Source organism: Ictalurus punctatus, chromosome 29 (assembly GCF_001660625.3).
Source record: "Ictalurus punctatus breed USDA103 chromosome 29, Coco_2.0, whole genome shotgun sequence".
NCBI classification, from domain to species: domain Eukaryota; kingdom Metazoa; phylum Chordata; class Actinopteri; order Siluriformes; family Ictaluridae; genus Ictalurus; species Ictalurus punctatus.
Window position 1 is genome coordinate 2316305 of NC_030444.2, and position 24996 is coordinate 2341300.

The following is a 24996-nucleotide window of genomic DNA, read 5'->3' on the forward strand; positions in this document are numbered from 1 at the left end:
ATGTTGGAGCGTAGGCATTGAAAAGAACAATTAAGACATGATGGCATTGCGCATCTTAAAGGAAAATAAAATGTGTGTATGTGGAGAGGGTGCACTTACTTCTGCTCAAAGGAAATACGAGGCTACACACACACACACACACACACACACACACAAGTTTCATTTTCTCAAGGGCAAAGCTTCACGCGTTGCTGAAGCACCTATCCATCTATCAGTGTATCTGTCTATCCGCACTCCTCCCTGCACTCTGTCATTCATCCTCACATCACTCCGTCAGGGCAGGGGAGAGGTGACAGCATGTGAAATGCAATCTCAGTGGCTGTGTGCCAACCCACACACACACACCACACACACACACACCACACTCACACACAAACTCCGCTGTAGGGCTCAGTGTGTGTTTGTGTCGAACATTTCTTCCTAAATTGTATTGGGAGACTTTAAGAGGCTAAGCTGGAGGCCAAACACTTGCCTCATCTCTTAAAACAGACACACACACACACACACACACACACACACACACACACACACACACACACACACACACACACACACACACTTGGGCGAGACAACAGTCTTCAGTCGCACCCGGAGATCATAATTCTCCGGTCTCCTAGTGACCTCTGACCTTCGACTCCTGCAAGGTGTTTATGAGCTCCTCGTTGTCGAGGATGTTGCCCTGCGAGGTGAAGAGCAGCTTGAGGATGCGGTCCTCGATGGCTTTAAGCTGGTTCCGGTCAGCGTTGATGCGGACGATCAGCTCGTTCCTCTGCTCCTCCAGTTCGGGCCGCTCCAGGCGCACCACGTCACTGCGGAGACGGAGCGAGTGAAAACACGGACGACGTAACAGCGACGTACTTAAAGGATGTCTTTATGAATACAGCAGCAGCTCTTACTGCAGGTACAAATCTACAGTATCCAGGTGAAATTCCACTTCGTTGAGTGTGACACTTGTGTATTAAATCTTTTACTTTCTTTTCTTTTTTTTTTTTTTGGGAAGTGGAAATCTTTAGGGTATCCATGTGGGTCCATGTACATCGACTTTTAGCAAGTCATACATTTATCAGAATAACACGATTGGTGATGCTCACGGTTCTGGACTGAACAGGTCTGGACCTTACTCTATATGCGTACTGGGCAGTGCACAGTAGCTCTGGACTTCTTAACCAGAAGGTCATCAGTTCAAATCCCAGCACTGTCAATCTGCCTTTTCTGGGCCCTTGAGCAAAGGCCCATAACCCTTAACTCCTCGAATGTATAAATTAAATGAATGTAACGTCACTTTGGATAAGGGCGTCTTGCCGAATGCTGTAAATGTAATGTAACGTAATGTAAATGCACACTAAAGTCACACGCTGTATAACCAAATTATTAAATCCATGTCATGTACAAATAGATATTTCCAATAAAAAGGAGTGGCGTGTAGCACTTCCTAAACACGAGACAGTAGCTACCTGAGGAGCTGATCTTCCAGTCCTGACTTAGTCACCGTGAAGTTGATAATAGTCACTTTGATGCAAACCTACGGGGGAAAGAAAATCCGAAAACATCGTAGTTTACGCCCATGTTAAGAAACGTAATTACACAGACTCATTACACTGTACTGTAGAAAAGTACACCATGAATAAAACCTGTGTGTGTCCCTAAAAGAGGATCACATGTTATGTCTATTACCTACAGAAGCTCGACAGCGTGTAGCGGGGGCTGGACGGATCACGGGATCAGATCCCAAACGATAAACGGTGTCCGCCGTGCCGGTGTTTAAGCACTGCGTTGTTACTGTTGCCTCACGGTGATCTTTTTTTTTTTAATGCTTTTCATTAGAGTAATCGAGCCGCTCGCATAAAGTTTCATGTTGGAGAACATTTTAGTATTGGTTCCACTGTAAACACAACATGGCGGTTAAAGTGGCGGTCGAAGCGGCACGCTTGGATCGTTAAACCCCTCGTCGGCGTCATCTCTCGGCAGCCGTGTCTGGTGTCACATCCGTATCCAGCTGACATTTAAGCGAGTGCCAAGCTCCGGGGCGCTGTGCTCTGGAACTCCATCATCACACCACTGTCCTAGCGCTCTTTACTCGAAAGAGGAAGTGGATTCAGAAGTGATGTCAACAAACAGCGTTCGTTTTTGTGAAACGAAACGGGACCGCCGGGGTCGGTTATTAGCGAGGCCTTTTCGTGAGCTGTTCTGGAGATTCGATAGAGGTCGATGCTGTGTTATACCGCGTCGCTGATGAACTCTCGATTCCGATTGGTCAGAACGAGTTGTAGTTTGGACTTGTATTAAAGCGCTCGTTCTAATACGTCATCATTTCATTTTTTTTTTTTGCTGATACGGTGACGATACGTTTTCTGTGACTAGGTGTTCATTTAACATTTATGGAAGGAGTCTCCAGTGTCAGTTACACGTTGCATTGCTTTATGGTGTGATAAAAACCCAAAGCAAAAGTGTTCGCACCACTCCCCACACACACACACACACACACACACACACACACACACGCACACGCGCACGCACCTCAGGGAGGTAGTGAGGGTTGGCCATCTTGGTGGTCATGTAAAAGCGGAAGTTCTTGTCATAGTCGATGTCGGAATCTCCCAGACGGATCAGCGTCCTGCCGCCGGATAGGAACGTCTGTTTCAGCAGTACCGGCTCCAGGGCAGGGTCCAGGGTCTCTTTAAGCTGCAAGACACACGTCATTCGTCGTACGTTTCTTTTATCTCTAAACTAAACTGTTTCACAGCTGGGTTCGCAATGATACATTTTCACTTCAAGCCAGACGCGGCACGTTAGAGCGCCATCTGTCTGTCCGTTTAAAGGCACAGAAAATCAAACCAACTGTTAACTGTGTCGTTTCAGGACGGGGGGGGCGGAGCTAGGGTGTGCTAGCGTGTGAGGTTACAGCTGAGGACGTATAGGTCACCTCTTCCAGTAGGACGGGCATGCCCAGGCGGATGGCGTTCTCGAGAGTGCGGAGGAAGCCGGTGTCCGTCAGTTTGATGACCTTCAGGCCGTTCTTCACCTCTCTGGTGCGGATCCAGCGGTTCGCCTGAAATTCACAACGTCGAAACGCATCCTGAATACAGACTCTCTCTGACCTTGCGTTTTCACTGACAGATGAAATACAAAGTATTGTGGTCTAAAAGATACTTTTGGCCATGTAGTTAGTGTATGTGAAGATGAACCAGCTACAGTAGACGCTATCGAGCTACAGAAGAATTCTATCAGCAGGATTTGGGGGGGAAAAAAACAACCTTGTTTTATAGGTTTTTAACTCAAGTTGCTTCAGTAGCATTTGCGTTTGATTATAAGGGAAAATGACGCAAAGGGCTTGCTTGGGGAAGTTCACCTGATCTTGGGGGTCGATTATGAGGGGCCAGCGGCGTCCACGGGTCACCAGGATGCCGTTCTCGGTGGACACGATGTCGCGGGGCAAACCGTCAGCGTTCCACTGCCGAATCTCGTACGGGTCGCCCAGGATTCCGATCAGACTGAAGTTGGAGCTGATGGGGATCCCCAACTCCTGACAGCGTGAGATCCACTGCTCTATCAGCTACGCGCACGCACACACACACAGAGAGAGAAACATCAGGGAGGTCTATTTCCTGTCTATATGTACAATTTTTCTTAGCTTGGTAATAAACAATGGCTCATTATCAGCACACCCAGTGGCCTAATCGATTTTGGTCTAAATTCCGATTCCGAATTGTCGTATTAAAGCAGATGTACCAGCTGTCTATAGTGCGAAGTGAAGGCTCCGTAATAAGCCACGCACGCGGCTCCGACGAACACGTTTCCGACCACGTTGTTGATCTCCAACTCGAACAACTCGATGCTCTCCTGCCAGCGCACGCGCTCGTCAGCCAGCGCCGAAGTCAGCTTCGCCGAACGACTCAGCCGTGCCTTGGTCAGAGCCATGTTTTCAGCTACACACACACACCAAAAGTTTAGACACACTCATTCTTTATTTGAATATTTTTTTTTCCACACACCTTCAGATCAAAAGCGTTTTAAGATCGTGAGTGTCCACAAACGTTTGACCGCTAGCGCGGTTCTATTTTATTACAAACGTATTCGTCATTCCTCTCTTCAGACTCTCACCCAGGGTCTCTTTCTCTGCTAGGCTGGAGTTGAAATGCTTCTGCAAAGCTGCGATCTCATTCTCCACCTCCTGTAGCTTGGCCTGCTTCTGCTTTAGAGTTGCTGTCGTGGCGTCCAGCTCGGCCTGGTAAAGAACAAGCAAGATATATATATATATATATATATATATATATATATATATATATATATATATAAATAAAATGTACAAACCAAAACAAGAAGATGAACACTACACTCACCTGTGCGGCCGCCAGTTTCTCTCGTTTAGGTCCGACTTCTTTAAGCACGCGGGAATAGAGGTCCATTGCATTTACCCACATGCACATGGACTTGCAGGCTTTAGACACCTTCTCCACTTTCTCAGGGACAAAATCAGGGTTCTGGATGTAGCGCTGCAGCTTTTGAAGGATCTGCGGTTGGATGTTGTCTTTGTCGTAGTCAGTCAGCTTCTTCAGGAAGTTGGATTCGCCGAGGACTTGCTTGGCACTCGCCCAGTCTGTCCTGTGTATTACCGGAAACGAAGGCTAAGATTAGGAAACCGTCGTAAGCACAGCGAGCGCGTCGTCGGGGACGTTCTTGCTGTATTAGCCCCACCCACTTTACATAGAGAACAGGAAAAATACGATATAAGGACGTTGAGAAGTCACCAATTATTGATGCTTTGTTCTGTATAATAAACACTCTCTCTCTCTCTCTCTCTCTCTCTCTCTCACACACACACACACACACACACATACACAGCGTTGTCACGGCACCCACTTGCTCTTGAGCAGGATACACACTGCCTCCATGACGGTCATGACGAGCTCAGGTGGTTTGTTGAACACACGGATCTCGGAGATGTCGTTCTTATCCAGCGCGCCCAGAGCATTGTTGGCCTGCTCCAGAGCGGGCAGAGCCTTGTCCAGGTCTTTCTGCGCTTCTGCTGCGATGGCCTGCGTGTTACTGGCTTTCTCCTTCGCAATGGCCTCGTCCTCCTTCACCACGCTGCGCACCTACAGGGTTAAAGGTCAGCGGAGGACGCTATAACTCAAACGTCCTAGATATTCCAGTTTTATTAACAATCCATCTACATCAGAATTCAATGTTCAATTTCTATCCATCCATCCATTCATCCGTCCGATAAAATTCACTGTTCCATTTCGATCGTTCAGACCATCCATCCATCCGTATTATAGAATCGAAACGATTACATTTCTATCATCCATCCATCCACCATTTTATAGAATATAAAATCTGTCTGTGGCCTATTTATTCATTCCTTCTTCAGTTCTTCCTTCCATCATACAGAACTTTCCTTCATCAAAAATTCAAACATCAAACCATTCATCTAACATTCAAATAATTCTATCTAGAATGATCAATTCCCTGATCCATACCCCTAGGTCTTTTTCCATCCATGCACACACACACACACACACACACACCACCGTAAATCCACTCCAACTGATATTTATCAATCATTAAAAAAACAAAAAAAAACATAATTTGACCCATTCTGTAAAACTGAAATTGTTTTATTTATATGATTCATCCATCTTCTTCATCAGTGCATTCTATACAATTCAAATAGTTCTACTTGTATTATCTATTCACTGCACACACACACACACCTGGTCAGCTTTCTCCTGGTCCACAGAGATTTTCTTCATGAGGGCATTGACGTCGATGGATTTCTGTTTGAGCACGGGCTCCAGGGCCGACAGTTCCACCTTCATCTTCTCCACCAGGTCGTTGGTCTCCAACAGCTTGGTCAGACCATTCTTCACTCGATCGCGAGCCTGTAGACACACAAACACACACGGAGCACTCTTGGGTTACTTTTCAGCATTACTCCTCACTTATCACCTTGAAGTATAAACATCGCATGGACGTTTGATATGTTCATGTTTATAACCCTCACCGCCTCCAGCTGCTGCCTCTTATTTCCAAGCATGCTCAAGTATAGGTTAATGAGCTCCAGATAAGACGTGGGTGTGGTGTAATAGCGGCGGCGGAGCTCCGAATAGAAGCGCTCGGCCATATCCATCACGCTCGTGTGGATCTCCACGCACATCTGAGACAAACAGGTCATCATCTCCTCGCTGCCAAAGTCCACAGTCTGGAAAAACGTCTGCGAGACAGACAGCAGAGCCTCGTGTGGCCACTGTGGCAAAGACAGAGAGAGCGAGAGAGATGAAGAGAGATTATAATTCATTATAATTAGAATTCGGTTGTAGTAATAACGCGCAGCGCTGGACAATGGCAGGAGAAACACTAGAACAGTACGGGTATTTGCACCTCCTATGAAAAGGCTCCTATATTACACAAAAAATAGTATGATATGATCAGTTACATTCATATGAAAAGATTCCCTGGTCTGACGAGACGAGACAAAAACGTAACTCCAAGAGCTGCATCTGGTGAAAACCAGGTACTATTAATACCATCTGTGCAGCGAAGCACGGTATCTCAGGTCATAATTGAGGGAAGGATGAATGCAGCCAAATACAGAGAGGTCCTTGAAGAAAACCTGCTCAAGAGTGCACACCACCTCGGGGGTCTGCATACATTTTCAGAAAAACCACTGCATGTTTCGGGTGTGTTCAATCAGTCCTGGCACCATGAGTAAATAAACAAACATGACACGTTCAGAAATAAAGTAGCACACATTACACAGCTATACACACTCAAACTTTACTCTCTCTCTCTCTCTCTCTCCCTCTTACACACTCTACATAGCAATTAGCACAATGCACTCAAACAGCCTGCAGAGCTTCAGCAGCATGCGACTCATTAACTCACTGGCTGAACAGAGGAGAGACAGGAGACTGGAAGCGAAGAAAGACAGGAGAGAGAGAGAGAGATGGATAGATGAAGGAAGCCGACATTGCACGCAGAAAAAAAAAAAGAATAATGAGCCTGGAGCATCTGTGGCCAATACAAATCCTCTGTAGATGAATGAGAGCTATAACACACGCGATAATCTCTCGCACCAGACCCGACTGCATTCAACTCTCTTTATAATTACATTTTACTATTCAATCCAACGGATAAGAAAGAATAAAGCGCACCCTTTATTAATGTTTTCTTCTAAAAAAAAAAACAAAAAAACAACCAAATATTATCGCATCCGTTTGCATTATAAAAAGCGTTTGTGGATTTGAGAAATTTGTGCGAAGATTTAGAGCGCATCATCACTGTCTTTCAGATTCATACGTTTTCACGTCGACGCATTTCACCTTCTCACTCTCGGGTCAAGAAAAGGATTCTCGTAGGATTTTTCATGTTTATTATTGGAGACACTGAGCTCGACGGGGGGAAGAAAGAAGACATGATTTATGGAGGTTTGCGGTACTGACCTGGACGAACCAGTCGATGGTGCAGCAGTTGACGAGCGAGGGGAACATACGGCAGCGTGAGCGGAAGGCGTCACCCACCGGACTCATACACAACACGATGTGCAGCTTCTCTCGTACGCGAGAGATGAAGAACTGAAAGACCTGCGGAGGGCGGAGAGATGGATGGATGAGTGATTTGGTAAGCAGGACAGAGGAACAGGATAGAGAAATAACAGGTGAATAAAGGGATGGATGACCCGGTAATTGGACTGGATGGATAGAGAAAGACGAGGTGGATGGATGGATGAGATTAAATGAAACGATTCTTGCTGAGTGGAATAAATGAATAGGAAAGTACAGGGTGGAGAGATAGATGGATGGATGGTTTTGAGCAGAATAGATGGATAGAACAGAGAAAGAATGATGAATGACCTGATGAGAGGAACAGATGGATAAAGACATAACCGGTAAGAAGAATGGGTTGATGGCTAGATAGATGGTTTAGAAGGATGGATGGATGGATTAATGTTGCATTATACAGGGTTTGGTGATTGAAATACACGGATAAAGAAAGAACGGTGAAAAATGGATGGATGACTTGAATGGATAAAAAAAAAAGACAGATGGATGATGTGTGCATGGGAAAAAGGATGTGTAGACAAACCCACACCATGGAAGTGTAAAGTGTAGACGGATGGATTTTACATGGTCTGTACCTCGTCCCGGTTGCCCTCGGCGACGCCCGCCTCCTTGGCGTGGGGCCGCGTCGCCGCCAACACCTGCTCCAGCTCGTCCTTCTCGAACAGGTTGGGAACCTCGCCAGAGTTCAGCATGTTGTTGATGTCCTCCAGGAACTCCTCCGCTACAATCTGAGAACGTCGCAGACGGCTCGTTACGCACACGACACTTCACTGCGTAAACTCTTTCACAATAACAAGTTCGGCATGAACTTCTCCGGCACGATCTGAATCCGTCACACTCGGCTAATGGACCAGAACGCTTAGCGCACACTCCTCATGAAAAAGCTGTGTTATTCCACGTGTCTGTTAGGACTTTTCCAAGCCTCCTGCTGTTTGGATTAGATTTTCGCAAACCGAAATATTCAGCAGTCTCCGGTGCTGTTGGCGTTTGCCCCAAATACCACATCTTTATCGTTTTATCCCCTTTCTCTCGCTCAATAAACCGTCAAGATTTCTATATATGAAAATATATAGAAATCTATATATGGCTTCTCTGACTTCTCGGATAAGTGTTTTATATTTCAGGAGATACTGTGAGCTGTAGTATAGATCTGCCCCAGTGATGCATAGTGTCCTGTACACGGCAATAAGTGCCGAACTGAACTGTATGTTAAGGTAAATAATTGATTAGCATGCTGTGTGTGAACACTGGATTTGGTAAATGTGCACTTATATAGAGCGCTTTTATCCAAAGCGCTTTACACTGGTTCTCATTCACCCATTCACACACACACACACACTCACTCACACACCAGTGGTAGCAGAGCTGCCATGCAAGGCGCTAACTTGCCATCGGGAGCAACTTGGGGTTCAGTGTCTTGCCCAAGGACACTTCGGGATGTGGAGTCACGTGGGCCGGGGATCGAACCGCCAACCCTACGATTAGTGGACGACCCGCTCTACCACCTGATCCACGACCACCCTGGGGAATTTAGGGCATGTCTGTACCTGAGTGTCAGTGAAGAGGAAAACCATGTCCTGGCCCTCAACGCCGGCCATCTTGTAGAGTTTACGCAGATCTTCGTGGAAACTGTTGTAGTCGTAGCCGCGGCTGAGCTCGATCTGGAAGCAGCGGTAGCCGCACATGTGAGCAGCCAATCGCGTGAGAGATTGCTTCCCTGTCCCGCCGACACCGACCAACAGGGCGTTGCCGCGCTCTTGCCGAATCATGCGGGCGATTCTGAAAGGAAAACGTCACAACATATCAAGAACGAACACCGTCTTTCTGTCACCAGTTCATCCCTAATGTTCTTGTTTGTGTCAAACTGACCCCGATTGTAATTAAACTCACAGCTGATCTGCGAATGAGTACTTCTGGGCTGTTTCGTTTGCCCTAAATTTGCTAATGTTTGATTTAATGGATCTATTCGATTTTCCTTCGCAAAACAGAATCGATTCACTTGTAGTCTTGAAAAAGCCAACCAAGTCCGGCATGTTTCTTCCATAAACGGCCTTTCACACGAAGAGCCCATATAACAAACAACCACTAGATAGATGATCATCGAATGCTCGATCTTTTATTGAGCCCTTATTAAAGACGTTGATTAAAAGTTCTCTAATTTACCTGGAGACGTGTTCGATGGCGTCCTGGAAGAACACAAGCTTGGTTTCCTTGGAGAAGGTCAAGTTGTAGTCGTCCAGGTAGTCCTGCAGAACGTTCCGGATCTTCTCCGTGTCTGTCAGGTCCTCGTAGATGCGGTCGGCCTTCTCTGCGCCGACCTACACAAAATGCTCAATGAACACATACCCCTATACCTATATCCCTGAACACATGAAGTAGGAATTCTACACGTCCTATTATGTTTTGTTCAGAACACAGTCGCGCACTTCTCTGTTCACTTTGTCTTTGGTGTGACCTTGGCCATGAATTTTCATTACCTGTCTCAGACTGCCATGTTCTTAAAGACTCTTTGGGTACTTGTTAAACGGTGGTTATGAAACACCACCTCTTCAGTACAGATCGACTGATAATCGCTTTTGACGTTATTTTCCCCGATATTTAAGCATTTTTCCCATAATCGGTTATCAGTTCTGTAATATCGGATAAACCGATAAATGGCGCCATCTTGTTGGCGTTTTGAGAATTGCGGCAGTACTGCAGCACTAAATCTGACGGGAGACGAGTCAACAGGTAAAGTATAATCGCTTTGCTTCAATGAATAAAACTTTAACGTAACAGTCATTAATGCACAAATTAGATGTGTTACATAAACGCTTGATATGTCGTTTAAGCAGGTTGGTGCTAAGAAATAGCGACGAACTCGTGGAGTTGCATAATCCGTTTACCTCATCAAAGCTTTTATTTTTTTTAAAAAATAAATAAATAATGTAAATACTTTAGTAACAGTGCACTTTTTTTCGCACTCTTTCAGACCCCTCTATTTATTGGTGCATAAATAAGAGTTTTGTTTTAACGTAGCGTAGTCACCTTGATGAAATCTCCAAAAATAATAGGATGCTTGGTGAGATAACTGGGCTCCAACTTGATGCGGAAATGTTTACCTGAAAGACACAAAGACTACTGTTCATTTTCAGACAAACGTCACAGGACGGATGGACAAAGCAAGCTGCTTCCTGTAGCTTTATCGCCAGGAGCTTCGGTGAAGTAAATTGATGTATAAACTCTCATTTCTAGTATAGTAATATTGTTAATTCCATAGCTATGTAATGTCCTAACACGACTGCTCTGGCACTGTTGATCCATTCTGTACACCATCTGTCCCATTTTAGCGTTCCCTTTCCTTATATGGTCATAGTTTTCAGGTCATATTACCCTGTTGCCATGGTAGTGAATCAGTCTGACCTGTCGGTCTGTTTAAAACGATAGCTTGCTCTATAGTTAGTCTGACCTCAAATGCTTACCGTAAATGTTTATCATGTTATCGTTTCTGAATGAATAAAATGCGTCATGGGTTAGAACAGGAACAGGCGTGGCATTACAATCGTCAAAGAATTGTTTAAGGAAATTCCTCAAGCTCTGTCAGCCATTAAAAAAAAAAAAAAAAAAAAAAGTTCACCACCAATTCGTTAAGAATGATGGCACTTTATGATGATGGAAATTTCTTACTGGCCATCTCGCAGATCATGGTGTTGAAGTAGGTCTTGTCCTCGTTGTTGATGAGCCGGTCGTGAAACACGCGCTGACACTCGTGACAGAAGAGACGGAAGATCTGGTTCTGATCCTGCACCGTGCCGGGCTCGCACTGCAACATGCCTAAAACCACGCAAACAAACTTCATCTTTCCGGTAAGAGCTCTATTTTAATAAATAAATAATAAATAGTAAGTAATAACATGCTGTGTAATATACCAGGCTAGGTTTCAGACAAAGATGGCTCTTAAAATATTTTTTTTTATACAAGTTGGGATTGTGTGTGTGTGCGTGTGTGTGTGTGTGTGTCTCACCCTGCACACACTTGGACAGATCTCGAAGGTTGAACACATAGTGGGATTTGGCTGGAGTAGGGAGCAAATCCACACTCATGCGGCGGTAAATCTCCACTGCGGCATCCACGATACTGCCTGCAGCCTGTTTCACTGCCGCTGGGAAATCATCGAGGAAGCCACACAGGATCGCCTGCACAAACACACACACACACACACACGCATGTTAAAAAGGCACTGAGCCATAACAGGTTATATGAGCCGTGTGTGTATTCAACAGATTCAACCGTGTGTGTGTGTGGGGGGTGTCCATATGAGAGACCTTAAAAATCTGCTTAAGGCTGTGCTCGGAGGGCGTCGGGAGGCAGAGCATGCTGAAATGGCGGATGAACCGAGGGGTCACAGGGTTACGACCTCCACCAGGGGGCGCACATGCTGCCGCTACGGTCATGTCCTACAGGACAAAAATATATATAATACACACAATATCAAAATACACAAACTGGCAAGTCACAACACCTACTGATGCTACACGTAGGAAGAAGAGATGAAGGGACGAGGAGAGAGGACAATGAGGAAGAAGAGATGAAGGGACGAGTAGAGAGGACAATGAGGAAGAAGAGATGAAGGGACGAGTACAAAGGACAGCAAGGAAGAAGACATGAAGGGACGAGTAGAGAGGACAATTCTGACTGGAATGAATTTTGTTTACACACACAGGTAAAAACAGTTCATGAATGAATGAATTATGAATGATTAATTAATGTGTGTTATTAATGACCTGAATCTCCTTCCAGAAGAACTTGTCGCGGTCGTAGAAGCCCTGGAAGTCCTGAAACTGTCGCAGCAACTCGATTGGAGGCTGTGAGCCGTAACTGTCCAACTTCGGCATGTTCAGATCGTCCACGAACACCAGTAGCCGCTTATTAGCGGGAGCACCTGAAACACACGCACAGAGCTTTGGAAATATAAATGCAATTTTACCTCTCTGGTGTACGAGGAATCAGAGACTCGTGTGTGAAGGTGTGTGTGTGTGTGTGTGTGTACACGTGTAGGCGCATACCCAGTACATTCTTCCTTTTCTTCTCCAGCTTGGACTCGATCATCTCCTGCGTTCTAGCCGAGGACGTCTGGGCGGAGAAGTTGATGTAGACGGGGATGTACCCTGCCTGTTCCTGTATGCTGTTCAACAAACCACGGGCCACCACGGACTGATCCGCAGATATAACACACACACACACACACACACACACATATAGATAAACAGTTTACATACTAAATATCCTACTTCATCTGTAATCTGTTTCTCACACACACCTTTCCTACTCCAGTGATGCCAGTGAAAAGCACCGAGTGTCCCACAGAGAGCAGTTTCTCCATCAGGTATCCATAGCGCACCGTGTCCACAGTGGGCACCAACATCTCGAAGAAGGGAATCTCATTGTTATACCTACACAAAAGCACTGATAATAAAACACCGTGCTGCGCTCGTATACAACGATAATCGACTTTTGCCGCGTGACGGGCCGTCTCACGGTCACGACCGTCTCGCTTGTACACCCGCGGTCGAAAGTTTGTGGACACACTCGACTGAAATGTTTCTCATGATCTTCAAAAGCCTTTTGATCTGAAGGTTAAGGTTGATCTTAAACGTTTGAAATTACAAAAATGGAACCGTGCCGACGTAGTCATTTCTTTCATCAGAAAACTAACTTTTTATTTACAAAAAAATATACATTTTTTTAAACTGAGCAAAATATTTCCGAAAAAGCAGCCGGCGTCGGAGTGAACTCCTTCGATACTGTTTAAAAAGCGTCTCGGGGAAATTCCTCAAGAAATCGATTGAGAAAATGCTGAGAGTACATTGCTGGAAATTCGAGGCGGAAAGGGCGTCGACTTTGAAGATGATAAAATATGACATTATTTTGATTCCATCGTTCCATTTGTGCTATAAAAATTAAGAATGAGTGTGTCTAAAAGTTGACGGGTAGCGTAGGTAATAAGACAAAATACCCCATGGGTGTGTATCTGTGGATATGTGTGATAATCAACCTGAAATATGGCATGATCTTCTCCCATGGCTCCAGGCGCTTGGTTTCAAAGTCCATATGCACACTCCATAGATCTCCTCCGCTCGGGAGCTGAGAGAGAGAGAGAGAGAGAGAGAGAGAGAGAGAGAGAGAGAGAGACAGAGAGAGAGAGAGATTCGTCATTATTATAAGCATCAAAGAGAAAAGTAGAGTCGAGGCCATGATTCTTATACAGTAGTTCTTATATAGATGATTGTGTGCGTATGAAGATCGTGTGTCTGTGGGTTTCATTCAGAACAGAAACGTCTCCTTTCAATTCAGTTTTTTTTTTTTTCCTGCACGCAACATTGAAGCTGTGCTAATAAAACAGGAGAAAATGATTTCATAAATAATAAATAACACCAGCTTATCCCATATTCAGCATCGTACGTCTCTTCCCTGCTTCCCTCGCACACACCCTGAACTCTCTGCCCTTCTGAAACGAATATCACCCCTCGCATATATGCTCATAAAACATTTATTATAATACGATTCTATATTTTTTTTTATCGGTGTGTAGTGAAGCAGCTTGCGTTTACGGTAAGCGAGCACCTTGGCATCGGCGTTGTCCTCGAACTGCCGCCTCACGAAGCTGTCGAAGGCGTCCCGGGAAACGTCCGTCAGATTCCCGCCTATGGCCCAGACGTAGCAGAACACAAACGTCTGGCAGAGCGTGCCGCTGGAGTCCTGTACAAACTTTAGCTTTAGTTTTAATATTCTTCGCAGACTTTTACGTTACGGTTGACATTAAGAGTTCGTGAAGGTACCGTTTTAAGGCCCTTGTTGAACAGCAGCGCCTCGAGGAGGCAGCAGAGGGTGGTGACTTTGCTGATGTCCACCTGAGACATGGCCTGGGTGCAGCGCTTCGAAACGAACTGGAGACCCTTCTCGACATATTGCACGAAGAGCTCCATCAGGTGCACACGTATGGGCTCAGTCACCTACACACACACACACACACACACACACACACACACACGGTATGTTTCTCAATATGATGAAAATCTAGTTAGTGATCAACGCCACAGGAAATTATTCACATTCCTGATGGTTTTGACCTGACTGACCTTTACATTCTCCCTCAATATCATAGATATTGTTTGCTAAAAAAAACCAAAGTAACACCTTACTTAAGGGTTTTGTGATCCTCACACACACACACACACACACACACACACACACACACACACACACACACACACACACTGCTGAGACATTTATTCAAACAACTCACATACATACACTGATTGTGTTTCATTCCAAGTTCTTAAGTGCTCCTGTTGCTCCAAAAGTGCTGATTATCTAAATAAATTACCTAACAATTAGTGCTACGTCTCTGGAGTTATGCTAATAGACTCACTGATTAACGCTATTAGAGTTCCCGAACACGGCCCTTTGTACCGTATACACGTGTGTGTGTGTGTTTCAAGGTGGAGGGTTTGAGTGGTCAGACCTTGTCCGAGAGGCCCGTGAGCCACGTCTGCACGTACGGCATCCATTTCAGCTCCTCTGGGTCGAAGTACACCATCCCACAGCGACTGACTGTGGCTGGAGAGGCTACGGCTAAATCCTGAACCTGACGGATAAACAGCGTGATAAACAGACTAATAGAAAAAAAGAAAAAAAAGAAAAAATATATGACTTTCGCGCTGTTTTTCCCAGCTTACCTCGAATATCATGTGTATAGAAGGTGTGAGCTTGATCCGTTCGCTGTTGGCCAGACACAGCGTCTTGTTGTCATCCAGCACGGTGTTCATGTTCTCGATCCACAGTGCGTCCACGGGTCCGTCGCTCACCACCCACTTGTGCGTGTCGGTGGGATCGCTGGAGGCGGCGCGGACGCACAGCGCCATCAAACCGTCCCTCCACTCCAGCGTGAGAGGGTTGGATTCGCCGTACAGCTCACCCATGCTCACTGACTTCGGGTTGAGCACGTAGGTCTTGACAGGCTGGTAGAAGGGATTCGCCTCGCAGCCCTCCGTCTCGTGAAGGACGAGCAGCGCGTCAGCGAGGGCACGGTACGCCGTGGTCTTACCGCCACCTGTAGGGCCCACCAGCATGACGCCGTGGCGCACCAGCATGGTCTCGTACAGCTGGATCACCTTGGCGGTCATGCTGGCGACGGGCTGCAGGGAGCGGGCGCGTAGAGCTGCCTCGATGTTCGACTGGAGCGCGCCGTAGTCATGCCCGGGGACGCCCACGCCAGGAAAGAGATCCGACAGAATACCGCTAAACGCACACAAGAAACATTGCATTGACCCGACTGACAAGGTTCAAGATTTTCAGATTATGGATGTTCATTACTTTTCATCTGGTATAACATTACGTGCTGCTAATGTTATGTATGAGGCGGGGCTTTAAAAAAAAAAACAGTTATATAGTATATAATTCCAGCTTTTTAGTTGAAAAGAATTTGCAAACGTCAGTTAATTGCATTTCCTAATTTGTCCCGTAATTTCCTCCTAGTGCCTGATTTCAGTGGTCCTGTGATAATGACTTTTGATACTCCATATGTAAGCTTTGCAGTTATTTACTATTTATTTATTTATTTCATTTACCCAAAAAGTTCTGCGTCGTCCTTGAGGAACTTGGGCAGGTTGGAGTCTCGTAGTGCTCTAATCAACACCACGTCCTCGCTCAGGTGTGGGTTCTCTCGCTTCAGAGACCTGGAACACGAACACACACACGCTCGATTTTTCCAGCAAGACTTCTGTTACATTCATAGATTGTTTTAATTAACAATTAAAAACAACAACAACAACAACAACGAATGAAACTAATCTAATCTAATCTCATTTAATATGTTCAGCCTGTACGTAGATGGACATACCCGGCCATGACGAGAACGGATTTGACGGCTCTCATGCCGAAGTCGTAGTGGTCCTGCTGGGAAAGCTGCTCGCTGCACAGCTTATACATCTGAATCATCTTCCTCGCCAGAGTCTTACTGGACTCGAAGCCCTCAGAGAACAAGATCACCTACAGCGAAAGAGACAACGTGAACAAGCGGGTTCAACGTGGAAACGGTTCTGTAATACAGCAGAATACATCCGTTATTGCGGAACGTGATGAACGACCGCGCCCGAGCACACCTCTGCGATGAGGGCGTAGTTGGGCACCATCATGGAGACGGGTCTGAAGAGGGCCTTCAGGTTGTCTGGGAGCTCGGTCCTGCCTGCGTAGCCTGGGTTCATCGTGATGAAGGCGGCGCATGTCATCACCAGCTTAATCTCTCTCCCTTCGAACATGAACCGAGACACCTACACGCACACACACCCTATTTATCTACACTCACTATCATTAACTAAACATCATAAAACATTGTATCAGTGTGTGTGTGTGACCTTGGCGGCTTTTGCGTTTCTTATAGTGATGAGTTGTTGGGCGATGACCGAGAGCACCTCGATGTTGATGCGGTTGAACTCGTCGAAACAACACCAGGCTCCAGACTGAGCCAGACCACTGAAGAACGTGCCCATCATCTACACACACACACACACAATGGAACAGACATGTAAACGCATCACATTTATATCAACAGACGGAAATGTTCTCACACTCTCGAAAATACAGGAGTAAAACTCAAGGTCTTATCCTATACTTAAAAATAATAATAACCTAAACAATAATAAACCTGGCACCCCAAAATGCCAACGTGGCCCGGGTGCGTTGATGAAAAGATAAGCGAGGAATATAGGGCTCTGCTGCCTCCATGGGACAGAACTGTTGCACTGCACGACACATGGACTGGCTCATTGTTAAAAAATAAATGTAAAAAAATTTATAAAAAAAGTGTGCAAAGTAGAAAGCGGAACAGGAAGTGGATCCTAAAACCGATAAGCCACCTTGTAATCGAGTCCATCGGAACAGTTAAAGACCACGCACTGGATGGCCAGGGCTTTGGCCAGGTCTTTAGTGGTCTCGGTTTTTCCGGTGCCGGCGGGACCTGCCGGGGCGCCGCCCAGGTCCAGCTGTAGCGCCCCCATCAGACACAGGTAGCACCGATCCTAAAAACCATCACAAACAACACAAACAAGCACAAGCGTGTCATTTCCAATGTCTTTTTTTTTTTCTTTTCACATTAAACGCGCTCCTGACGTAAAGGTCGCACACGAACGTATCTTTAAAACTTCACGCTTTCACACGATTCTCTAACGAGCGATAAACACATTCGTAGCATGTTATAAACCCTCCATAATGTATTATGCATAGTTTTTTAAAATAAATATTATTATAATAACCTGCACTACACTACGTTATGCATTATGAATTCTTAACGTATTGTTAACGCGTCTTTACCGTGAGCGGGGTGATGACCAGACGCGGGCAGGCTCCCAGGTACTCGTATCCGTAGATGTACTGAGACAGAGCCATCCTGGCCACGCAGTTATCCAAATCCATGTCCCAGTAATAGCGCAGCTGCCTCTGCCACTCGAAGTTACTGCTCGAGTCCACCTACGTGAACATACACACAAAGACATGTGAGATATATATATATATATATTCTGACCAATCAGAGCTGACCATACACATGGTTCCCTTAGCTCTGAGGGGAAGGTGTGTCGCAGTCTGTACCTTTTCATTGACGAGCTCGGTGACGATGTCTCTGGCGTGGACGTCCACAGTAATGAGAGCTGTGATGATGCTCCGATGTATTTTGGGTAAGTTACCCCGAACCAGAGCGGCCAACGCATTCAGCCTCTGTATAAACACACACACACCGTACATTACCACATATTACACCATGCATTTTATAAACAGTATAATACAATAATCCTGTTTAATATATTCACGCAGCACATACCATAGTTTGGACATGCTAGTCTACAGTTAGATATAATAATCTTTAGCGCTCGCTCTTTTCGGTTAAACTGTCTTAATTTTTTTCCCGTTTTTATGAAATCTGACTCTCATCATTCTCGTCCTCCCTAGAATTTCCTGTACGTGGGTCCGAATTTACAGTCTTGACTCATATCTTCACACCTGTCCCATTATTTTCATTGTAACTACTGAATAATGTCTAATTCTTTAGCCGAGTGGACGTCACCTCGATGTTTTCGAGCTCGAACTGCTGGAGGGCTTCGAAGTGGTCGTGGTCTCCCTCCAGACAGTTATCCATGTCTCTGCACCACATCAGCTGGGAGATGGTCAGCACCACCTACATGGGAAAAGGATGTGATGTTAAAGAAGAGTCTGTTTCGCTGACGGCAACATCGATGTCGGTATCTATATCCTGATGAGTGACGTTTCAATACGTTTTTCTGCGAGTATTGTGGGCTTCGTTACTGATTCGATTCGTTACTGATTCGATTCAATCACGGCAAATAGAATTTTTTTTTCCTCACAGCCAGAAAAAGAAAGGAAGTCATCACAACCAGACAGCCCTGTTCAATTTATGCAGGAACATTTTCCAGAAGTTCTTAAACTTTCTAGATTACACGCACACACACACACACACGCAAACCTGTGAAGGATGTCCGGCCACCACCCACTCCACCCGCGGTTTGCTCTGGTAGTCTGGGATGGCGGCCTTGCTGAGGCGTCTGAGAGAGGCAAACATGGCCTCCTCCACCTTCCCCAACCAGTCCTCCACATTCCCACGAGCCTTAAGACCTTTTCCTAGAGCCACCTACACATACACACACACACACACACATACATACATAGATCCTAAGTGTGTACCTGGATAAAATCTTTTTACATTTACTAAAAAAAATAAATAAATAAATAAATAAATAAATAAAAACACTAAAATTGATTTTTTAGGCTTAAATGTGATTTCGACCTTCTCTCCCTCGGGTGAGATCATAGCCAGGATGTCGTTGCTGTGCGCTTTCTCAGCCTCGCCTACAACATCAGAAGTCTGCGAGGCTCCGAACTCCAGCCGGGAGATGGCGTCGAAGCACTTCCTAAGGTGCGGCTGCACGGCCTGGGGGTTGCGTGTCTGTGCCAGGATTTCCAGCAGCTCGTCGTTGGACAGGAAGTAGAACCTGACGCATACGCACGTACTCTACGTAAGTACAAAGCTGCATCTAGAAAAACGCATTTGTGTTCGCGAGTGAGTGTTGTGCACTAGTCTGGAACGACTTTATAAAAAAAAAACACCTGGGGAAAATAACTCTCTTAGACTCCAGGTAGGCCTCCAGACACTTCTGAATCTGGTCCAGTAGAAGGTTGTTGTTCTGGAAGATCTCCAAAAGCTCTGAAGTGCAAAAGAAGAAGAAGTCCAACGTGTATTATGTGATGTCTTTAAGTGAACCGATGTTATCGTGCCTTAGGGGAGTTATAAACAGCCTTACTGGGCATGTCCTATAGGAGAGTTATAACAACTCTTAAATATGAATGATTTACACAGTAGTTATAGGGGAGTTATATCGATACATACTGTTTATAGAGTACTTATAACTTCATTTGTTAGGAGCCACACCTATGCTGTCAGCATATATTAATATTTATTGTAGGTACTATGTGTGTGTGTGTGTGTATATATATATATATATATATATATATAGATAGATAGATAGATAGATAGATAGATATAGATACACACATATGCTATGCCTTGTCTCAATGTTAATCGCAGATGTGATGACTGTGTAACGCTGATGTGTCTGACCTGGCTGTGTAGCAGCACGTAGTGCGTTGGGAAAGGTGTTCACCTTCCTCATGATGTCTTTCCAGGATTTGTCCACCTGCAGGAACATCTTGGCCTCAGCAGGGAGCTGCCTCTGGATATCGGGGGCGTTGAAGATGCTCTCCAAATAAAGCCAGTTCCTCTGGCACGTCACCCACTCGTCCTGCACGCGGAGAAAGAACGAAACGATCAGAACTGCGCAAGAATTAGACATTCGGTTTTTCCGAAAAGGAGAACAGGCGCGTGATCATGGAAGTATACTCCGGGTTTGTTTACCAGCGTCTGGCTGAACAGGGAGAGCTGTTGCTGCCACTTGTCTACCGTCTTCTTAATGGGACCCACGTGACGTGATGACGCCACTGTGGCCATGTTGATGGAGCTGTCGTCCAGCAACACCTACACGCAAAAACACACGCATACCGGTCATGTGACACTCACTAGAATTCTTTATAAACCGGTCCGATGCCAGCGTAAGCGAACTGTGTTCTTCGTTTCTCACCTGGATATCGTCTGTGCCTCCGAGAATAAACACGTCTTTGTAGTCACGATGTAACAGCACCGTAAACTCTGTGGTCTTCCACGTGTCCTCCACCTAGTAGCGATGCGAGTCTATAAATCTGTGCAAACGTCTGAAATGTGGAAAGAAATGACAATGTTCTTTGCCACTGACCTTTTTCACCACTGTGTCTAGAGCTGCCTCTCCTGACGCCTGGCCTGAAATCTGAGACACATCAAAAAGTCACATCTCCTTGTCACATCTCCGACATATAACAGATATAACCGGACAAATTCATTCAACTCATCAAAGCCTTGTGTCTCTGACTGACCTCCTGGATCTCCCCAGCGTAGTTAAAGACACCGAGTTCTTGCAGGGCATCAAGAGTGAGTGGGTTCTCCAGCAGGCTGACCCCCATGATGCTCTCCAACTTGATCCAGTGCCGTTCTTTCAGACATGGGTTACGCAAATCAGAGATCACTGGTAGCTACACTCACACACACAAACAAAACCATGTCAACGAAACACCAAGGAAAGAGTCTGTCTGCCTGTAAAAAAGAAACAAATACTTTAATTGGACCAAAGTGTAAAGCACTAGTCAAACTGGAAGGATTCTTGCTCCACCTTTTCCCTTATGGCATCCACGGCGGCTTTGAGATGGGGCACGACGCTGTTGGGTGGAAGCCCTTTCTCCAGCTGGTTCACGTACTTTCCGTACTTGTTCACCTGGGCGCTCAGGAGCTCCGAGTCGAGATCGGTAAATTTACTCTGTAACAGACACGTAAGAACATGGCCGGACCAGGTTATCAGATGTTCCAAAGAATAACGATAAAGGGATAAAAGATCCATGCAACATAAATATATACGTGGCGATTTATAAACTTATATGGTCTAGAGAAATCACCTGCCACGTTTTACCGAGTTCAGAAACCTCCAGCAATTTGTAACTCGAGAGCCTTAGTCCAGAAACTTTAGAACAGAAAATCACTCCAGAAACTTAATCCTAGAAGCTTGCTCCAGATGTTTAAGTCTAGGAATTGAAGTCCTGGAACTTTAAACTAAGATTTCATGCCTAATAACTTTGGCCCATGGATTTAGATCCAGGAGCTGGGGATGTAATTCCAGGGATTTTAACCCAGCAATTTAAACCCAACAACTTTTCCCTAGGAATTTAAGTCCAGAACTTTAGTTCCACAATTAAAAGAAAAAAATTAATTACATCTATGAACTTTTTTTCCAAGAAACTTCAGCACAGGAACTTAGTTCCAGGATTGAGAGCCCTGAAATGCGCTGTATGTATGCACCTGTATATGATTGTGTATACCTGCATCCAGCTGTTCTGCCACTTTTCCCACTCCTCTAATGAATCCCACAGCAAATGTTTCAGCTTCACGTCAGCACTCAGCTCCTCCAGAGAGTCGTACTTGGTCACCTCCACCTATCCTCAAACACAGGGAAATAAAAAAGATGTGCAGAAACGAGACGCAAGACAAGTACAGAGCATTACGTTCACGCAGTACCGCTGAAGTACCGAAATGCCCTTAAACGTCTTCCGACCTTAAAGTTCTTCTGGTAGGATTTGTAGCGGAAGGCTTGCTCTTGCAGCTCGTCTATGGAGTTCTGGGTTTCTCCCAGCAACGTACGAACTTGATCCCGATCCGCATCGATATCCAGAAGCAGACTGTTCTGGAAATCCAAAAAGACAAAAAAAAACAAAAAACACAACGATCAAAGTTGTTACCTGAATGAGTCGACTATAAAAACCAAAGGTGGTGTGCGTATCAGCTGTCTTACCTCCGCTTGTCGTTTGATCCTGGTCACCTCGCTGTTGAGTTCCTTGATGTCTTGTTGCATGTGCTGGCAGAACTGGGCCATGTTAGCGTCTCTCTTTCCCACCGCCTTGTTGATGCTGCTATTTATCGACGCCCTGGACGGTCGAAGTGTACTGAAAACGGCAAGGTCTTCCGGCGGAGTGGGCACGGAGTAGCTTTCAATCAACTTATACATCTGACATACCGTCTCGACCTCCTCGTCCAGGGATCCAACCTGAGACATGGAGAGAGAGAGAGAGAGAGAGAGAGAGAAATTAATTCTATTATATTAACATATACTAAGAGTGATGAGAGGCTTGTCACAATAATTTCTAACTCTTACCCGCTCCTGGATCTCGTCCAGGAAGGTGAGGGAGTCGACGTACTCGATGGTAGCTGTAGGGACGAGCTCCAGTTTAAAGCAGGCGTCTTGTATCTCAGTGATGACCGCGTCCATTTTTCTCTTAGCTAAAAGTGGCAGAATGTCACTAATGGCCTGTAGGGGATTCACATCATTTAGTGTATCTCGTTGTTAATGACTGGATGTGTGTAGCAGATTATGGGTAATATAGACAGACCTAAGAAGTGTGTGTGTGTGTGTGTGTATATATAACCTCTATGCAGCGCAGTGGAGATGGTGTTAGCTTGCTTTTTAGTTGAGTCGTGTCCACCAACAGGATTCCCAGGTGTCTCTTCGGCTTAATGGCCAGGGCTTCCTTATGCTGGCCATGATACCTCTTCAGACTTTCATCAAAAAACACCAAATCTACGTCACACACACATATACACACACACATTAGAAAGAGAAGTATTATCTTTACTGTCTAATAAAGTACTCTGACAAGTACTCTACCATGCTCCTGTTCTTTAAGAGCCTCCAGGTCCAGGCTTTCGTTCTCTTTATAGAAGAGGTGGAATGACTTGAAGGTGTGGGCATACGCGTCGGCGGCATCAAATGCAAACTGGATGGAATTCTGGGAGTAGAAAACACAAAATATTAACATCCGACGTTATGCGGCTGTTAGCGGTAAAATACACTGAGGCTAATATGTCGTGAGAAAACTTTATGTTGATGCTGGGTCGCTGTTTATGCATAGAACAACGACGACAAGAACCTTGATGTTACGGATGATATTCTGCAGGTACTGATCATTTTCCAGTGTGGCCTCTAAATCAGGTCCATCGCCACAGGTCTTCTCCATGATCTGCAACACACACACACACGTATATAGAATTTTTTAAAAACACAAACGTCAACAGAAAGTTGTATACTTAATATTATGGAACTTTATTGTGTGTCAGTAGTGTTGACAAGTCGTGTGTCAGTAGTGTTCACGGGTCGCCTGTCAGTAGTGCTGATGGGTCGTGTATCAGTAGTGTTGAGTCGTATGTCAGTAGTGTTGGCGGGTTGTGTGTGTCAGTAGTGTTGACGAGTCGTGTGTGTCGGTAGTGTTGACGAGTCGTGTGTGTCGGTAGTGTTGACGAGTCGTGTGTGTCGGTAGTGTTGAGTCGTGTGTGTCGGTAGTGTTGACGAGTCGTGTGTGTCGGTAGTGTTGACGAGTCGTGTGTGTCAGTAGTGTTGACGAGTCGTGGGTGTCAGTAGTGTTGACGAGTCGTGGGTGTCAGTAGTGTTGACGAGTCGTGGGTGTCAGTAGTGTTGACGAGTCGTGGGTGTCAGTAGTGTTGACGAGTCGTGGGTGTCAGTAGTGTTGACGAGTCGTGGGTGTCGCTAGTGTTGACGAGTCGTGGGTGTCGGTAGTGTTGACGAGTCGTGGGTGTCGGTAGTGTTGACGAGTCGTGGGTGTCGGTAGTGTTGAGTCGTGTGTGTCGGTAGTGTTGACGAGTCGTGTGTGTCAGTAGTGTTGACGAGTCGTGTGTGTCAGTAGTGTTGACGAGTCGTGTGTGTCAGTAGTGTTGACGAGTCGTGGGTGTCAGTAGTGTTGACGAGTCGTGTGTGTCAGTAGTGTTGACGAGTCGTGTGTGTCAGTAGTGTTGACGAGTCGTGGGTGTCGGTAGTGTTGAGGAGTCATGTGTGTCGGTAGTGTTGAGTCGTGTGTGTCAGTAGTGTTGAGTCGTGTGTCAGTAGTGTTTAGTCGTGTGTTGAGTCGTGTGTGAGTAGTTTTGAAGAATCGTGTGTGTCAGTAGTGTTGAGTCGTATGTCAGTAGTGTTGAGTCGTGTGCGTCAGTAGTGTTGAGTCGTATGTCAAAGTGTTGAGTCGTGTGTGTCAGTAGTGTTGATGAGTCGTATGTCAATAGTGTTGATGAGTCATGTATGTCGGTAGTGTTGATGAGTCGTATGTGAGTAGTGTTGATGAGTCATGTGTGTCAGTAGTGTTGATGAGTCGTATGTCAATAGTGTTGATGAGTCATGTGTGTCAGTAGTGTTGATGAGTCGTATGTCAATAGTGTTGATGAGTCATGTATGTCAGTAGTGTTGATGAG

At 45.5% G+C, this 24996-nt stretch overlaps 1 protein-coding gene across 5 annotated transcripts in view; it reads right to left on the bottom strand.

Annotated features, from left to right (window-relative positions):
- dnah6 (dynein, axonemal, heavy chain 6) overlaps positions 1–24996 on the bottom strand; it is a 41697-nt gene that overhangs the window by 11396 nt on the left and 5305 nt on the right. For 3 of the 5 annotated variants that reach the window (XM_017461767.3, XM_017461768.3, XM_053677558.1), the window contains 51 exons: positions 23670–23759; positions 23408–23528; positions 23169–23320; positions 22898–23050; positions 22538–22789; positions 22301–22429; positions 22068–22181; positions 21368–21511; positions 21075–21230; positions 20918–20968; positions 20747–20839; positions 20524–20643; positions 20230–20410; positions 19719–19815; positions 19399–19603; positions 19078–19242; positions 18661–18771; positions 18189–18314; positions 17913–18068; positions 17459–17620; positions 16958–17095; positions 16706–16873; positions 16444–16592; positions 16172–16279; positions 15281–15842; positions 15067–15189; positions 14381–14554; positions 14166–14300; positions 13597–13685; positions 12862–12994; positions 12608–12755; positions 12326–12483; positions 11867–11998; positions 11566–11737; positions 11229–11375; positions 10590–10663; positions 9726–9880; positions 9110–9341; positions 8138–8290; positions 7443–7583; positions 6005–6247; positions 5715–5882; positions 4861–5096; positions 4341–4602; positions 4102–4225; positions 3730–3926; positions 3350–3553; positions 2924–3049; positions 2518–2682; positions 1455–1522; positions 629–809 (listed from right to left, as the gene is read on the bottom strand). In XM_017461767.3, coding sequence (XP_017317256.1) covers positions 629–809; positions 1455–1522; positions 2518–2682; positions 2924–3049; positions 3350–3553; positions 3730–3926; positions 4102–4225; positions 4341–4602; positions 4861–5096; positions 5715–5882; positions 6005–6247; positions 7443–7583; positions 8138–8290; positions 9110–9341; positions 9726–9880; positions 10590–10663; positions 11229–11375; positions 11566–11737; positions 11867–11998; positions 12326–12483; positions 12608–12755; positions 12862–12994; positions 13597–13685; positions 14166–14300; positions 14381–14554; positions 15067–15189; positions 15281–15842; positions 16172–16279; positions 16444–16592; positions 16706–16873; positions 16958–17095; positions 17459–17620; positions 17913–18068; positions 18189–18314; positions 18661–18771; positions 19078–19242; positions 19399–19603; positions 19719–19815; positions 20230–20410; positions 20524–20643; positions 20747–20839; positions 20918–20968; positions 21075–21230; positions 21368–21511; positions 22068–22181; positions 22301–22429; positions 22538–22789; positions 22898–23050; positions 23169–23320; positions 23408–23528; positions 23670–23759 — 8043 coding nt within the window. Of the gene's footprint in view, positions 1–628; positions 810–1454; positions 1523–2517; positions 2683–2923; positions 3050–3349; positions 3554–3729; positions 3927–4101; positions 4226–4340; positions 4603–4860; positions 5097–5714; positions 5883–6004; positions 6248–7442; positions 7584–8137; positions 8291–9109; positions 9342–9725; positions 9881–10589; positions 10664–11228; positions 11376–11565; positions 11738–11866; positions 11999–12325; positions 12484–12607; positions 12756–12861; positions 12995–13596; positions 13686–14165; positions 14301–14380; positions 14555–15066; positions 15190–15280; positions 15843–16171; positions 16280–16443; positions 16593–16705; positions 16874–16957; positions 17096–17458; positions 17621–17912; positions 18069–18188; positions 18315–18660; positions 18772–19077; positions 19243–19398; positions 19604–19718; positions 19816–20229; positions 20411–20523; positions 20644–20746; positions 20840–20917; positions 20969–21074; positions 21231–21367; positions 21512–22067; positions 22182–22300; positions 22430–22537; positions 22790–22897; positions 23051–23168; positions 23321–23407; positions 23529–23669; positions 23760–24996 lie in introns of those variants that run through there. The other 2 variants (XM_017461769.3, XM_017461770.3) reach the window with 2 other exon arrangements.